At 36.0% G+C, this 18,066-nt stretch overlaps 1 protein-coding gene across 2 annotated transcripts; it reads left to right on the top strand.

Annotated features, from left to right (window-relative positions):
* The first annotated feature begins 200 nt into the window (after positions 1-200).
* Positions 201-17,654, top strand: POU1F1 (POU class 1 homeobox 1). Of its 2 annotated transcripts, none has more exons than XM_042955341.1 (6): positions 201-410; positions 2,798-2,869; positions 12,728-12,952; positions 14,950-15,114; positions 16,049-16,109; positions 17,022-17,654. In XM_042955341.1, the coding sequence occupies exons 1-6, from the start codon at positions 269-271 to the stop codon at positions 17,230-17,232; spliced, it is 876 nt and encodes a 291-aa protein (XP_042811275.1). In that variant the 5' UTR covers positions 201-268; the 3' UTR covers positions 17,233-17,654. The 2 variants fall into 2 exon arrangements, with proteins under 2 accessions (XP_042811275.1, XP_042811274.1); XM_042955340.1 differs by having other exon boundaries at positions 2,720-2,869.
* Positions 17,655-18,066: the final 412 nt, after the last annotated feature.

Below are 18,066 nucleotides of genomic sequence, written 5' to 3'. Positions count from 1 at the left end.
AGGTTCCCTCTTGGGCACGGATTATGTGTGGGTGAGGAGGAAGATGGTTCAGATTGATAAAGCAATACCCCTGGGAAAAAGACGATTAACATGTAGAAAGGGATTTCCCTGCAGTATAAATACCAGCACGCGCCCTCCTGGTTGCTTCAGAGCCTTCCTGATGTATATATGCAGGTAGTGAGATTTGAAACGGCCCTTTGAAACTGTAATATAATCAAACTGATTTGGGGAGCAGCAGTTCTCCTCCTTTTTCTACTCTCTTGTGGGAATGAGTTGCCAACCTTTTACTTCGGCTGATACCTTTATACCTCTGAATTCCGAGTCTTCTGCAACTCTGCCTCTGATAATGCATCACAGCGCTGCCGAGTGCCTCCCGGTCTCCAACCACGCCACCAATGTGATGTCTACAGGTACTGACTCCCATCCGGGTCTCCGTGCGGCTGGGCCTAAAGATTTCAGGATGGATCCTTTGGATCTTGTTAGCTTAGAATCTCCTCGCTTCTTTATTTTCTCCTTTAATTTAAGTTAAATATTAAGTACATTTAAAAAGCCAAAGTACCTAAGAAATTGTTAAAGAACTATTAGTAAGCGTTGTAATTTCAATTGTTGGTTTTATTATAAAGAAGATTTTCTACATAACAGTGAGTCTGGGTGTTTTTAATCCAAAAAGCATTTTTATGTAAGCATTTATGGATCAAGAGCAAACTAAAGCAATAGCCTGAATAGGGTTTAAAAGGTGTTACTTCTTTATCTTAAAGATGTATTTGGTTTTACCATGTCCAAAAACAACCATATACCTCACAGTAAACACAACTGAATGATTCCCAATACCAAAAACTACGGATTTCAAAGAATAAAATAATTAAATGATTTTAACAAATATATTTTTAGCATAATTCAAAATTCAAAAATCAAAACTAGAAGACACATGTAACATTTAGAACCCATAAAACTGAGTTAAAATCTCTCAAAACTGAGTTCTGAAGAGACTTCAATCTCTAACGAAATTTTAATGTTTTCTTACAGAACTTTCTTATGTAAAAATTAAACTTGAAAATTTGAATATATTGTCTCAAATACAAATAGGTATGTGTTGCTAATGCACCCTTTCTTTATGCAGTAACAAGGTTTTTAAAGTAGATTTATAAGCGGACAAAGTTTTGAATTAAGTAAATTTCTTTCATAAGTAAGTTTGGGATTAATCTGCAGCTGAATTTTTTTTAAAATCTAGAGAGTATGTATCTGGATTGTGGTAAAATTATTAATGTAGAGGGTTTTTTTTTTTCATCTACCAAAGATTCTCATAATTTAAATAAAAAGGCAATAATGGAAGTCTCCCAAACATATTTTTTGGAAAATATAATAAAGTATTTTAACCAAAAATATGTGCTATAATTAAATGTAAGCAGTTATCACAGTTAATTGTATATTTTAAATAATAGATATATCTCTTCTAAGTATATATTTAAATAATATTTAAATACATGATTATGGCATTTGATTTTATAATTTTTCCATCAGATAAAATTATAATATACTAGGTAAGGAAGTAGAAATAATGCCTATAATGAAAAGAGCATTGGATATAACATGGGTTTCATGTTTGTTTAATTTTGGATTGCATAGTGAGATTTTTATATTTGATCATTATAATATATTATAATGTAAAATTACTTCCGTTCTTTCTACATGCCAATTTTAAAATGAAAATTTGAAGATTTATCAATAGTAAGAGAAAATGTTGCTTTCTGAAGTGACCTCATATCTCTAATCACTAGATTGTATCTCAGAATTTTCAAAGGATTCTAATTCTATACTTAATAATATCTTATATTTACTCAAGAATTTATAATCATATTTATGCAAACCTATCACTATGTTCAGGATATGAAGGAAAAATGAGGAAATACATAAGGAGTGGTTTTATTGTCAATACCCATACTTTTAGTCAACTTGGTGATTCATGCTTAAAGCTTGATTAAAGTTTAGCAATTCAAATTTATTTTCATAATACACATTGATTCCACAAGACAAGTAAAACTATGAATGAGGTAATATTTATATACTGCTTTCAAACTTTACAGATCTCAAGTCACTCAACAATTTTTTTTGACCAGCTTTATTATTAGAATTTTTGCATTGATTGTGGGCATCCAGAAAACTTCTTGATTTCAACATCAACATAAAGACATCATCCACTGTCATGGATTTTTCATCAACATCTGCATTTAGTGGGGTTTTTATGATTGTATCCAAATAGAGACCAGTTGCTTGGCCATTTTCTCTTTGATGGAAGAAATTGTAAGGAGAATAGAGATAATGACTGTTCAGGAGTTGGTTTCTGTATTCATTCCTCTAGAGAAAGACCACTATATACAACCATATTATACAAGAATTTTAAGAGATTATTCCTCCAGTTTATTGTAATGTGTATATGAGATGGAACCTACAAGAATTCTGCAACTCCCAATTGGCCAATGTCCAAACCGGTCAGTCACCCTTCATAGAGCACAACATAATTAAAGATTGTTATCATCCAGATTGATAATTTATGATCTGGTTACCTAAGACAAAATTTGATTTCTGCTTTTAGCCTCCTCAGCAGAGAATTTCCCCCAAGTGAAAACAAATTATTGCCATATAACTTTAAGAATCCCATAAATGTGTCTTTTTGCAATGAAATGACTGTGTCTTGAATCCTCATACATTTTCTTACCAGTCCCGTCTATTTTGTCTTTGATCCAAACTCCTAAATGTTTGTGTGCATATTTCCTGGTGACATCGTTGGGAAACACAGCAACAGGACTTCATTATTCTGTTCCTTCCTGTCATTATGGAAACCAGCCATCGACCTATGGAGTGATGGCAGGTAAGAAAAATTGTCTGCATATGTGAGGTTGAGTTTGGGGACACTAAGATGGATTTCTTGGGTCTGAGAGAATCTTATTATTTATTATTTTTTATTCTCCACTTAGTTAACATACAGCGTAGTCTTGGCTTCAGGAGGGTCTGAGGGAACCTTTAGCAGAATGTGTCATGAAATTCTTATTGCTTAACCTTGGAAATTGCTGGTAAACCACTACTTACTGAAATGTTCCCTAATATGTGATACCTTCAGAGATCATAATGGTTACACCTGATTGCCCTTATTCTACATAACCCTGAACTTCTGTGCTTAACTCTTTTGTTTGCTTTGTATGAATTTTACTCTAATTCATTACTGCCAAACTGCAGATTGTCACTTGATGTTATTGATGTTACTTATGTCACCAGTTATAATATGGTTGTGACTAGCCTCTCGTGCTTATTTAAGTTTAAACAAACTAGCTAAAATAAGGTCAAATTTAAAATTTAGTTCTTCGGTTGCAGTAGCCACATTTCAAGTGTTAATAAACTCATGTGGCTACCAAAGCAGACAGCACAAACTTCTACAACATCTCCCTCGTTGCAGTATTTCTTCTGGATATTTGGCCCGTGAGGTAAACAAGACATTGAAAGCTAAGAGTGAATCGTAGCGGCTTTAGTGATAGTTGTTTAAAGCTGTGGCAGCTCTGAGTTGTTGTTAGTCTTAAATGAGATTGAAATAGTTGAAGTTACTTTTGTTTTTCCTCTGGACAAAAAAGCATCACTAGATCAAGGTTAATTATTTATTGATGCTTGTATGAAAGCACTGATAACACATTTCTTAAGAGGAAAATCTGACCTAATCTATTCATAACAAACCTTATGACTTAATTTTAAGATATGGCCAGGCAAAAGATTTTAAGGGTTTAACAAAGTACACAATTTTGTATACATATTTTTTAGGTATTCTTTGACCTTTTATATTGGTTACTACAGGGAGAGAAACCTTATGGGTGACAATAAACTACTGAGGTTCTATGTGAGAAAATAAGAGAGAGAGTATGTGTGATACTAAGGGAGAAGCTTTAGATAAATGAATCCTATATTAAGGAAATCTTTTTTTTTTTTTAGTTTATTTATTTTGATAGGAAGAGAGAGAATCCCAAGCAGGCTCCATGCTGTCAGCTCGAGCCCCATGTGGAGGTTGATCTCAGGAAACGTGAGATCATGATCTAAGCAGAAATCAAGTCAGACACTTAACTGACCGAGCCACCCAAGCACTCTTGAGGAAATCTTTTCTAACTGCTTTGTCTTGTTATCATCCCTAATAAGTGATGGGTGGGGGGGGGGGAACCCATGGATTTACAACTATAAATTTGAAATAAAATTTAACAAGTATTTTAGTTCAACATTTAATTTCTCCAATTTTTTTCATGTTGAGACTAAATAAAACATTAAAACTTCAAGCTATTCCAGAAACAATGATCTCCACTTACATTCCGTCAATGAGCATTCTACGTAAACTAGTATCCTCACCTTTATGGTAAGATGAAGACTAATGAAGACCTGTAAGTCCTAGTATCTTTTTTTAGTAATTATGAAATGGGGACGGCCATATTTTTCCCCTTGGAAGACTGATTATTTATGATTCATATATTTAATAGTTAATCAGTATTCATGGTTAATGAGAACAGCCCTTGTTGATGATAAGCTACTCTCATTACAAACATAGTAGAATGTGCATTGAGCCAATAGAGGTGTAGGCAGAATGCTTTGTATGGCCCACACCACATTGGGATCTTGAAGACCAGATGTGACCAGCACATGGCTGTACGCGACTGTCTCTTGGAGGAGCAGCCTTGCTGACCACAAAGCCAGGTCCAACTTGAGGTGCCTTCGAAACTAGCAACAGGTGGCAGAGGATGGAGGTTCACCACAGACCAAACACTGAGATGGTTTTTGCTACCACCTCCCTCCCCCTTGAGGCTACTGCCCTAGTGGGTTTGCAGCTGGCCTGAGAATTCTAACCCGTTTCTAGTTTCCAGGCCCAGGCTCACAATGAGAGTCCACAGGCAGCGGGGGCTGTACTGACAAGCCCCCTCGGCAGGCACTCAGCAAACCCTCTTCCTCACTGCAGTTGAAAAGGAGAGCTTCCAGAAAAGCCCTTTAAAATGATCCAAAGCCTGCGTTAGTGACATGAACAGCAATATGGTCATGCTAAGACTTGAATGTATCGCTAGAGTCTTAAAAGTTATTTATATTTAGTCACCGAAAGAAAAACTCACCGTGGCAAGCATCGAGATTATATTTGAATATCTTTTGAGAGTGATATGCTTTATTATTGGAATGTCATTATTTTGACATGTATTTAGTATTGGTTTTTGCATCCTAGATTAAACCCCAGAGAATCTGAACTCTTCTGTCTTTATCCCCAGAGAAGCTACACAAATTGAGTTATAAAACGCAGGAATTCAAAAATAAGAGCACAGAGATATAAAATACACCAGAGAAACCTGGCTATGTCATTGGAATTTTCTGAGAAGCCTCAGAGCATTCATCAAATCAGCCACTTGCCCACACTCCGCAGAAGCGTCTTATTATCTACAATAAAGACAGGTTTATTGTCATGTATGCGATATGAAAGGAATCTAGAGAAAGACATATATTTCAAAGGATGTGAAATTGCTTTATTTTACTGTGGTACTCTTATACCCGTACTCTGATGCTTATGTTTAGTTTGAATGTTTTGTTAAATTAATAACCCACTGGAAGGGAAGAGCTGTAGCTAATATTTGTTAAGGTTAGTAGGGAGGATTTTTTAAATTATGAAATGAATCCACCATGCCTTATCCATATGTGGGCACACCAAAGAGAAAGATGCATTGGGAACAATGAATTAGCCACACCATGAACTAATTACAAACCTGTTCAAGTCACTTAACCTCTCTGAGTTTTAATCTCTTCCTATCTGAGTTGTGGTGAGAGCTACAACTTTATTGAAGTTGAATTGTGGCAAATTTGTACCAACTTGACCTGGCTTTCCCATGATCTTCTCTTTAGATACTGTTGCAGCTAAATGCCTTCTTCTGTCCCTTCATCCCTGAGAATTTAGATTATTCAACAGCCTACAACATGGATAACAGGAAACAGTGAATTAAAATTGCTCTCTAAGTGGAGGCTGGTGGCTCAGTAGGTTGAGTGTCCAACTCTTGACTTTGGCTCCGGTCATGATCCCAGAATCATGGGATTGAGCCCTATGTGGGATTCCGCACAAGCAAGAAGCCTGCTTAAGATTCTCTCTCTCTTCCTCTGCCCCTCTCCCCTACTCTCTTTATTTAAAATAAAAAAATTTTTCAATGTCAATTTAAAAATTTAAAAAAAAGCTCTTCAAAGTCTCTTCTAGATGAACACAACACAAAAGAACAACAAAAAGACCTCAAATGCTAATTCTTGAGTATTTGAAATTGATTCTCTTCTGAAGGGGGGTGAAAGCTAGGCAACACGCTCAGTGGGCTGTCCGCTCTGCCCACCATCCTGGGGAAACTGAGCAAATCAGCGGCACAGTAATGTGTGTTAAACACAGCAAGGTCATATTATATAACGGCCAAGCCAAAATGAGGTATGAGAGTCCTCATTTGAAAATTAATTTCAAGAGGGGGGCTCCTGGGTGGCTCAGTCGGTTGGGCATCTGACTTCGGCTCAGGTCATGATCTCACAGTTCGTGAGTTCAAGCCCCGCCTCAGGCTCTGTGCTGACAGCTCGGAGCCTGGAGCCTGTTTCAGACCCTCTCTCTGACCTCTCTCTCTGACCCTCTCTCTGACCCTCCCCTGACCCTCCCCTGTTCATGCTCTGTCTCTCCCTGTCTCAAAAATAAACATTAAAAAAATTAATTTCAAGAGAAAAGTAAAATAGCTGAGGTTTGGAACGATGAATTTTTTTTTTAAGTTTATTTTTGAGAAAGAAAGAAAATGGGGGAGGGGCAGATAGAGAGGGAGATGCAGAATCCAAAGCAGGCTCCAGGCTCTGAGCTGTCAGCACAAAGCCTGACACGGGGCTAAAACCCACGAACTGTGAGATTATGACCTGAGCTGAAGTTGGAAGCTTAACTGACTGAACCATCCAGGCACCCGCATTGTTTTGTTTTGTTTCTTTTTAATAATAAGTGAATAAGAAAAGATAATTATGACCGAAAATGCCCTCTCTAACTGCTCGTATGCAATAGACAACAGAAATCAGTTTGATGGTTGACATAGAGAAATAGTCAACTTTGGAGCCCAGCTCTCATTCTGAAGTTGTTTTCTTTCCTCTTCTCCTCCTTTGTCTCCCCCTCTGCAGTTCCTCATTCCTCCCCCCACTCCTTCCTTCCTCTTCTTTCTCTTCTTCCTTCTTTCTCCTCCTTTTTTCTACTTCTCCTTTTTTATTTTGTTTCTCCCTAACTTGTTCTGGTGGTGTTGACTCTGAGGGAGGAAGTAATTCTGAAGGTTTGGGGTTTTTGTTTGTTTGTTTGTTTTTTAACCTCTGAATCAGAAAAAACTGTTTCGTAGCAGTAACATGAGGCATTTTCCCTAAGTTTTCTTAGTCTCTCAACTACTCAATTTGATCACTGTAGGAGGAAAGCATTCCCAGGCCACGTGGAAACAAATGGGCATGGCCGTGTTCCAAATAAATTACAAAACCATGCAGAGGATCCCTGCTGTATATGGATAAGATTTTCCCCGTGCATAGAAAAGATCACAATTCACACTTCTGGTTTGCCTCACTTGGTCAGGTGTGAAGAACAAATAAATAAATGAATGAATGAATGAATGAATGAAAACATTGAAATACACATTCCTTTGCATGTCTCCAGCAAAATGGTGAATTTTACTGTGTCCCTCTGGTTCCCCTGTGTGTTCTTGTAAGGCTTCAAGTCCGGACCCTCAGAGACATTGTCAGCATCCAGAGCCACGTGCTCCGGAAGAGCAATTCGCCCCATACCATAGTGTGTTGAACCAGCCACCTTGGCCTCCCCATTGCTACCTTTAAAAGATTTACCTCTTTTCTTCTCCCACGTCCACCACATGGAAATATATGACCCAGCAATTTAGGAAAGCTTTTGTGAGGAGCACCTGGGTGGCTCTGTCCATTAAGCATTCTGCTCAGGTCTTGATCTCACAGTTTGTGAGTTCAAGCCCCACATCTGACTGAGCACTGATGGTACAAGATTCTCTCTCTCTCCCTCCTTCTCCTCCCCTTCCCTGCTCGTGCCCTCTCCCTCTCTCAACACAAATAAAAGAAAGGTTTGGGTGGATTAATCTACAACATGAAAATATACTTCAGACTGTAAATAAGGTGCAAACACTTCCAAGAGGTTTAGCTGTGTGCTTCTCTAGCCTCACACTGCTTTATCTGTGTTTTGGAAATTGTTTATGAGACTCTGGCTACAGAGGATTCATTGCTTCTTTTATCTTCTTCCCACTTTTAAAATTTTTTTTATGACATCTCTTTTTTAACATTTATTTACTTTTGAGAGAGACAGAGCATGAGCAGGGGAGGGGCAGAGAGAGAGGAGACAAAATCCGAAGCAGGCTCCAGGCTCTGCGCTGTCAGCACAGAGCCTCACTCACACGGGCCCAAACCCACGAACCGTGAGATCATGACCTGAGCCAAAGTCGGACGCTTAACCAACTGAGCTACCCAGGTGCCCCGTTTTTGTTTTTGTTTTTGTTTTTAATCAGTACTTCAGAAAGATTTAATATCTTTCCATACATACCCTACCAGTCACTGTCCACTCTCCCCCAAATATAGGATCATATGAGACACACAGCACTTTGCCTTTGCTTATGACTGTCATGAATTTCTGTTTAAAGTTAATTCCAGGAGAAATGTGTCTGTGCAGATACCTGTGGATATATTCACTTAATGAAAAATACAAACATATCACACATTGTGTTTTCCTTTGCTGTGGATGCCAAACCTTTGAACATAGTATCTCCTGTGTACTTTTCATGGACTCACATTCAAATTTATATTTTAAATGTTGATTTTCCCAGAGTATTTTTTAAGTTTATTTATTTATTTTGAGAGAGAGGGTGAGAGAGAACGCAGGAGAGAGGCAGAGAGAGAATCCCAAGCAGGGTCTGAACTGTCAGATGCAGGGCTCAAACTCATGGACTGTGAGATCATGACGTGAGCCGAAATCAAGAGTCAGATGCTTAAGGAACTCAGCCACCCAGGCACCCCTTTCCAGGGTATTTATAATGTATAAACTACCTCTATAATTTTCCAGAAATAGAGGTGGCTCTCTTCTAATATTGTAATAAACTATAATATTTTTGTCTGAAAGTATATGTTTAATGTAGCCAAATATATTTAAACTGCAGATGTCTTTAAAAGAAAGTACATTTGGCTTACCTGAGTACAGATTGCCTAAAAATTGAATGAGGTGATTATTTCAGTGTGGTTTATTACAGTGTTCATTGGACTTTAGATCTGGTTTTAGCTGTATAGTTGGTTCATTGTAGCATCCAATGGAGGTTGTTTAACTTCCTTTTATTTAAATTTTCTAAATTTTAAATTGTGAATAAAATTTGTTTCTATTTCACTTATATAAAGACAAGATGACAAGTATGAAATGGACACAGCACAAAGTATCATGTAGATTTGTAGCAGTGTGTGACTATGGTCAGCAAGAAAAATAAAAAACGATGACCACAAAGGCTAATAAATTCAGACCTTACGGCATAGCTTATAAAAGATATGTAACAAATTATTTATGGAAAATAAAAATTTGACTTAGGTAAAATGAGTTATCTGAAGTGCTTTAAAATACATTAAATGTGTAAAATCACACAGCAGACGGCACATATATATACACAGTGGGATATTACTCTGCCTTAAAGAATGAGATGGCCATTTGTCACGGATGGAGCTAGAGAGTATTATGCTAAGTGAAATAAGTCAGAGAAAGAAAAATACCAAATGAGTTTACTTATATGTGGAATCTAAAAAAAACAAAACAAATGAACAAACAAAGCAGAAACAGACCCATAAATACAAAGAACAAACTGATGGTTGCCAGAGGAAAGAGGGAGAGACATGGGCAAAATGGGTGAGGGGGAGTAGGAGATACAGGCTTCCAGGTATGGAATGAGTAAGCCACAGGGATGAAAGGTAGAGCACAAGGAATGTGGTCAATGATATTGCTTAAAATTTTTTTTAATGTTTATTTTTGAGACAGAGACAGAGCATGAACGGGGGAGGGTCAGAGAGAGAGGGAGACACAGAATCGGAAGCAGGCTCCAGGCTCTGAGCTGTCAGCACAGAGCCCGACGCGGGGCTCGAACTCACAGACCGTGAGATCATGACGTGAGCCGAAGTTGGACGCTCAACAGACTGAGCCACCCAGGTGCCCCTGTGGTCAATGATATTGTAACAGCATCATCTGGTGACAGATGGCAGTAGCTACACTTAGAGCAAGCACAGCAAACACAGAGTCGTCCAATCACTATGGCGTATACCTGAACCAACGTAACATTGCGTGTCAAATATACTTCAATACAAAAAATAATAAAATAGTAAGGTAGAGAAAAAACCTCAGCAGCTTTTTTCTCGCTGCTTTTACTCTTTCTCATAGTACTTCATTAAGTGTCTTGAGTGACATTTGGTGTTTTTGAATGATACAAGAAGTGAAGATTGTTGTCATATATCTGAGTACCAACTCTTAAAGCCTAAGTGGAAGCAAAGTCTTGAGATAAATATTAAGCAAATCCTAAAATAAACGTGATCGGTTTCCTTTTATGTAATTTCTTTTACTTCAACTAGCAGAAATGCAAAGCTAATAGAAATTAGTAAACATTGGGACACCTGGGTGGCTCAGTCAGTTGCGTGTCTGACTTCGGCTCAGGTAATAATCTCATGGTTCATGAGTTAAAGCCCCACATCGACCTCTGACCCCTCAGAGCCTGGAGGCTGCTTCAGATTCTGTGTCTCCCTAGCTCTCTGCCCCTCCACCACTCACTCTCTGTCTCTTTCTCCCTCTCAAAAATAAGCATTAAAAAAAAAGAAATTAATAAACATTTTAAAAATTAATAGAACTGCTCTTGAAAATTTTGTCTGATCAATATACCACCCACTAGAGCATAGAGTGGACAATTAACTGACTTTAAAAAGTAAAACTGGGTAATTTGGGTTTGTAAAAGAAGCATGAATTTTTTTTAGACAGGAATAGTTTCTTTCAAATATATTTCACAGCAGCTAAATTTATTTTATGCTATTTTTGTTTAACTCCTCACTTGTATATTACTTTGCTCCCAAAAAGGACATAGTCTATGGAAAGGGGCACACTTTATAATTACATATTGTCATATAAATAATGCAAGTCGATCATTTGCTGACTTACACTATTCTTTGGTTATTACATATTGATATATTAATATAAGATTTATATATTCTAGAAAATTACATTATTACTCATGTCTTTGATTTGTGAATGTATTTATAGAACAATAATAGGTAGCATAAATTTGATATATTTTTTCAGTGTTTCCAAGAATGATTATTGCATTCATTCTATAGTAATTTATTTTTAGCTTATTTATTTATACTCATAAGAAAAATGATAAATTACCAAGTATTTTATTTGTATAAAATGTCTTGCTTATACAAGTGTCATTAACTATAAATTGAAGTGAAATCTCTACCAATAAAAACAATGTATTGATGAGGAAAAACAGAAATGTGTCGAAATTTGGCTGATGCTGTCCTGTCATCCACCCATGCTCCCCAACTGAGAGTGACTCTCCTTTCCTAGTACAGAATGAAATCTGCAAGAAGTTTTTAAAAAATTACATCTTTTAGTGTTTTTGTGATTTATTATTTAGCCCAGTTGATCTAATGCTTCATCATTTATGGGCGATTGCCTATCATATCTAGAATTGCACCCTTCCTTGTCATTAGTTTTGCTTCTTCAATAATAATCAAGAAATGATTCCATTATATTGTATACTTTTCAAATCTTGATGCTGCCTTTTAATAGAACTTTAAAAATTACCTTTTTTCCTTTCACTCCTTGAATCTATTTAACCATATTAATGTATTTCATGTTCTCATTATTTTCTTTTCACCTGCCTTTGTTAAATTAAAAAAAAAGACACGATTATTTTCCCTTGAAATTAAGCATTGACTGATAAAACAGGGGAGCTTCTTAATATTGTAAAATTAATTTTCTAATACTAAGAAAACTTCCCAGCACAGCACTTTAAGCATATGCCTTGTTTATAATAAACATCACAGATTATTTGCGTAATGAATTAAAATAACAGAGATTGAAATCTACATTCCAGTTTTAGTTGAACCTCAGATTCACAGGAACAGGTGTCTTTTAAGAGAAAAATGAAATAATGGGAAACATACTTCTGAGAGTATTTGCTTATTTCTATTTTAATTATTTGCAATTCCCTGCTTTTTTCCTTTGGCATTATTTTTGTTTTTGCTGCTCTGGGGAAGGTGGAAAAGAAACATTTTTACTAAGCTACTCTGCTATTTTAGAAGGCTGAATGTTACTTAACCTTTTAGAACTGTGACAGCTAGGGGCGCCTGGTTGGCTCAGTCAGTTAAGCATCCAACTCGATTTCGGCTCAGGTCATGATCTCACAGTTTCTGAGATCAAGCCCTATGTTGGGCTCTGGGCTGACAGCATGGAGGTGGTTGGGATTCCCGGTCTCCCTCTCTCTCTCTGCTCCTCCCCCTCTCTCTCTTTCTCAAATAAATATGAAAAAAAAATCTTTTTTTAATTTTGACAGCTGTAGGGAAATAATGGTTTCAAAGGTGCAAAACTTTTGCTTGTATAGAAATGGCGGACAATTACAAATCCCTTTCCTTTCCTCTCTTTGTTTATTCACAGGTAGCTTAACCCCTTGTCTTTACAAGTTTCCTGACCACACCTTGAGTCATGGCTTTCCTCCCATGCACCAGCCTCTTCTGGCAGAAGACCCCACCGTCACTGATTTCAAGCAGGAACTCAGGCGGAAAAGTAAATTGATTGAAGAGCCCATAGACATGGATTCTCCGGAAATCCGAGAACTTGAGAAGTTTGCCAATGAATTTAAAGTGAGAAGAATTAAGTTAGGTATGCACTTTTTAGGAGTAACAGGCATACACCTTAGTCTGCAAATCCTTACTATATTACTGTTCAGTCTCTTATACTCTACTCAGAAGTCTAAGACAGTTCTCATTCTACATCTCTGCTGTGGATATAAGTTACTCCAATTATGGAAATCCTACAAAAACCTTTATCTCCTTGTTAATTCTTAATATCCTAAATACATAGGTTTTTAAATTAATGCTATTTTTTCCCACTTACCTACCTCAAAATTTGTCTTGAAGTACTTTCTTTTCTATTTTATTTGAACTTAGGAATAGATAAGTCATTCATATGATTCGAAGGCATAAAGGGCGTAAGTGAAATATATCCTTTCTGTTTGTCTTTCCTGTTTATCAGGTTTCTTTGCATCCTTCCAGAGATACCTTATGTACATATAAGCAACTATACAGACCTTTCAATATAGATTTTTTTCTATAAAAAAAAATGAGTTTGAGCTCAAATGAGTTTGGGCCCCACTTTGGGCTCCATGCTGACAGTGCAGAGCCCACTTGGGATTCTCTCTCTCTCTCTCTCTCTCTCTGCCCCTCCCCCTGCTTCCACACTATGTCTCTCTCTCAAAATAAACTCATTTTTAAAAAATCCTATGATGATTCACATCATAAATGCCATTTTGTACCTACATAAATTTATATGTAGGACAAGTGTTAAAAACACAATTTCTTAATTAAAGTGTGTGTATTTGTAATTTTGATAGATGTTGTCAAATTGGTCTGTATAGAGGTTGTACCAAATTTTACCACCACGAGTGTCTCTTGGCAAACTGCTCAGAATATAATCTTTATGAAGGCAGGAATTTTTTATTTTTATTTTTCCTTAAAAGCATATCCTCAGCACTTAGAACAGTGACCGACAGCACACAGAATAAAATTGTTGAAGAAAAATGTGGTTTAATCTTTTGGGTCTTTGCAAATCAGGTAAATCAGATAGGTCAAAGTGGTACCTCATGGTACTTTCATTTTAAATTTGAGTGAAGATTGAAAAACGGTACTTCATGTGTTTTATAGTCATTTGGAATTCTTTCTCTGTGAACTGTAGATAGCCTTTGCATGCTTTCCATTCAATAGTGTTTTTTAACATAAAATAACTATAAAAATTAACCTTGATTTAAATTCATGAAGTAGTGTATCTTTTAAATGGATTGAAAATGATAGTTCCACCCTCCGCACCTGTGGAATGAACCACAGGTAATTTTGTAATATTTATTGATGGGCATTGTATGTAACCATTTTATGCATACAGATATATAGCTATAGGCCCTGAATTAATATGCAATGACTATATATGATAAACACAGCAATAGGCATCTTTACAACAACCATTTTCAATGAGCTATTTATATTGCTGTTAATATTTCAAATTCAGTGCTGATGGTTGATATCAACTTGTACTCTAAAAATGTTTTGGGACAATCAATGAGGATCTTTGGCCTGAAGCATTACCAAATGATATAATAAATGTCCTCGAAGATACATGTAAAATACTGGGTGATCACAGTCTTGGAATAAACATGTTTTTAGGGAAAGTAAACATAATTCTTAGTTTTACTTGGTACCCTTTAGCAATATAGTTGAAAATTTTATAGTTGAGATAAAAATATTTGTGATATATCATACATTTTATGCATCATATTTAATACACTGTATTTTTTAGCATATATCATCAGACATTTAATAAAGACAGCAAAAATTTTTTAGTGTCTTATAAAATGTTTGATACCTCTATCCAATGTCACTAAGTACTGTGAATGGCAGATGTTCCTGTCTGAATTGTTTTGCCTTCTAGAAAAAATTAACTAAGAGTATTTTTTGAAGTACTTGACAATTCTACATGGAACTTACTAAACAGTTCTAAATTGCCAATGCATATGCTTAAAAGAAATGCTTCATAAAGACCAAAAGAAAGACCAGAGTGAATCTTTCTTGAACAGCTGGAGCTAATGGGTCTTTATTGCCCTCTCACAGGATACACCCAAACGAATGTTGGGGAAGCCCTGGCAGCTGTGCATGGCTCAGAATTCAGTCAAACGACTATCTGCCGATTTGAAAACCTGCAGCTCAGCTTTAAAAACGCATGCAAACTAAAAGCAATATTATCAAAATGGCTGGAGGAAGCAGAGCAAGTCGGAGGTACTGAAGTTAGATCTCTGAGGGCTGTGTGATGTTTTAACCTAGAAACAATGGTAGGGAAAGACAGATACCATATGTTTTCACTCTTATGTGGATCCTGAGAAATTTAACAGAAGACCATGGGGGAGGAGAAGAAAAAAAAAAAAAAAAAGGTTAGAGAGGGAGGGAGCCAAAGCATAAGAGACTCTTAAAAATGGAGAATGAGCTGATGGGGGGTGGGAGGGAGGGGAGGTGGGTGGGTGGTGGGCATTGAGGAGGGCACCTATTGGGATGAGCACTGGGTGTTGTATGGAAACCAATTTGACAATAAATTTCATATTACAAAAAATGTTTCATAATACTAAAAAAAGGAAGGATAATGAAAGCATAGAAATAAGTTTACTGAGAAGGGTAAACCGAGTGAGAAGATAAGCTGTAGAAGAACAGGTTTCTAGATAACGTGGCACAGGCATGAGGTGATGACATGACTTTTTTTTTTTTTTTTTTAAACACATCCAGATTTTTTGGCTCTGTGCTATACCATAGTGATTGTACAGGAATTTTTATAACCTAATATTACCGTAGGCAGAGAATTTGTACACACCAGTCTTCCAAATAAGTACATAAGCAATTGCTAATGTAATAAAATTACCTACTCATACTACCATCAAAGCTGGATAAAGAGCAAAGTTTGAGAGCTTTTTAATAAAATGTTCCAAGGAAACTATGGTAGGGTCATCATTTATAGATGTTTGTCTTTGCAGAGTTAGTATTTCTGCCTTAACATTTTTGTGCTGGGTCTTGTACTATAAAATAACACAGAATGCAAAACTGTAAAACAAAAATGTATAGACTTTATTTTGCATTGTTTTATAAAGAAAACTTGAAACTCAAATCTGACAGTTTTTTAAAACCTACTTTGTTTTTGCAATTGTTTCTCTTTTCCCCATTACAGCTTTATACAATGAAAAAGTGGGAGCAAATGAAAGGAAAAGGAAGCGAAGAACAACTATAAGGTATTCTTTTGAGACACTAAAAGGTATAGAGGAAATGGAATATATACATATATATATGTATATCTATATATATTCATATAGATATATATATAGTGTGTGTGTGTGTGTATATATATATATATATATATATATATATATATATATATATGGAAGAGTATTTGAGGATAACATAGGTGCAACATAACACAAATGCATGGTGAATAGAGTCCATTGAAAAAACAAGATTGGTGGAAAAGCATAATTTAATAACCTAGAGCCAGTAAGAACATTCACTCCACAAGTTTTTGGCTAAAACAAGAATTAAACAATTACTTATACAAAGTGTTTATTTCTGCTGTCCTTTCAGATATGTCTTGCTCTGGCAATATGGTATCTATGTTATTAAAAATAGCAAAAGTAGCAATCAGTATTTCAGTCTCTTAAAGTCCAACATGGTTCCTTGCATTTCAAGCTAGAAAGACTGTTGGCTCATCTTTTGGTAATTTGTGTGAAAATTACAGAGGAAATGCTAAAATATACATTTTGTTTTGGTCGATGAGTTATTCACTTAACATCTCACCTATTATAAATAACTTAAATGATTTCTGAGGGACATTTAGAAATGCCCACACAAGTGTTCATTTCCTTTTCAGGAAGTCAGTGCCCTCTAGTGGCACAAAGTTGGATAAACATAGAAAGTCTAAATTCCCTTATTTCTTCCTGTGACTCTGCTTACGGTACCCTGTGTAACACAAGCATCTAAATGTTCTACAGGCTACACACTTATCTTTGTTGAAGCTTTGGAAATGTTTTCAGAGTCTTTAAATATTTTCATGTTGATATTTATGAAATTCAGCATTACTGAATTTTGATCTGCCAAAACATCATTAAAACACCTTAATCTCACACTTCTCTATATCCCTCCCTACTCAGTATCGCTGCTAAAGATGCTCTGGAGAGACACTTTGGAGAACAGAATAAACCTTCCTCTCAAGAGATCATGCGAATGGCTGAAGAACTGAATCTTGAGAAAGAAGTAGTAAGAGTTTGGTTTTGCAATAGAAGGCAGAGAGAAAAACGGGTGAAAACAAGTCTGAATCAGAGTTTATTTACTATTTCTAAGGAGCACCTTGAATGCAGATAAAATTTACTATTGTGTAACATCCAATTTTTCTGTTTTTCTTTCCTTTCTCTTCCCCAACAAAAATAGAAATTAGTTATTTGGTTGGCTTCAAAAATTTTATATCAACAACTTTTGCAGACGCTTTTCTACTTTAAAAAATTAATACAATTTAAATATTGGTGACTTATTTTCTTTAAAATATTCTCAGAAGCCAAACTGTGTATTTTTAAGCCAAAGATACCAATAGGAATAAAACAATAATTCTTTCAAAGTCTTTCTCACTCCCTCTTTATCTACACACGCACACATGGAGTGTGCACATGGGTCTTTCAAGATTCCTTTTCCCAAGGCTGTTTATTAGCTTTTTAATATTTCAGTCATAATGCTAAATAAAGAATATCGCCATAGAAAGAAAATACAATTAGAAAATTGTGACCAATGTCCTGTTTACCATCAGCACTAATAGTTTGTTTGAACTAAATTGTTTGCACTTAAGAGCTGGAGGTGCGTTAGAATTTTATTAGTGCACGTAGGAATAAATCTTAATTAGAAGCGATACTTTTGATCTTTTATTCTTCCCAAAGATTTAGCTTTTTTGATGTTTATTTATAGAAAATAGGGTTTATGGATTCTGAACCCAAACTATTTTGTAAGCTGCAACAGTGCAGGAATGATGTCTGGCTTGTTTACTGTTGTTTGTCCAGTGCCTAGGAAAGTGCTTGTAGTGGGCACGCGAGCTTCGTTAAATGAAGAAATGTGCTGTTGTGATATTACCAATGAAGGAGTGTGCTGTTAACAATTGCTACAAACTTGAAGGGTGCGTAATTTAATAACACTATTTAAGTCTCACAACCC

Source organism: Panthera leo, chromosome C2, assembly GCF_018350215.1.
Source record: "Panthera leo isolate Ple1 chromosome C2, P.leo_Ple1_pat1.1, whole genome shotgun sequence".
NCBI classification, from domain to species: domain Eukaryota; kingdom Metazoa; phylum Chordata; class Mammalia; order Carnivora; family Felidae; genus Panthera; species Panthera leo.
This window is presented reverse-complemented; position numbering and strand designations above follow the sequence as displayed.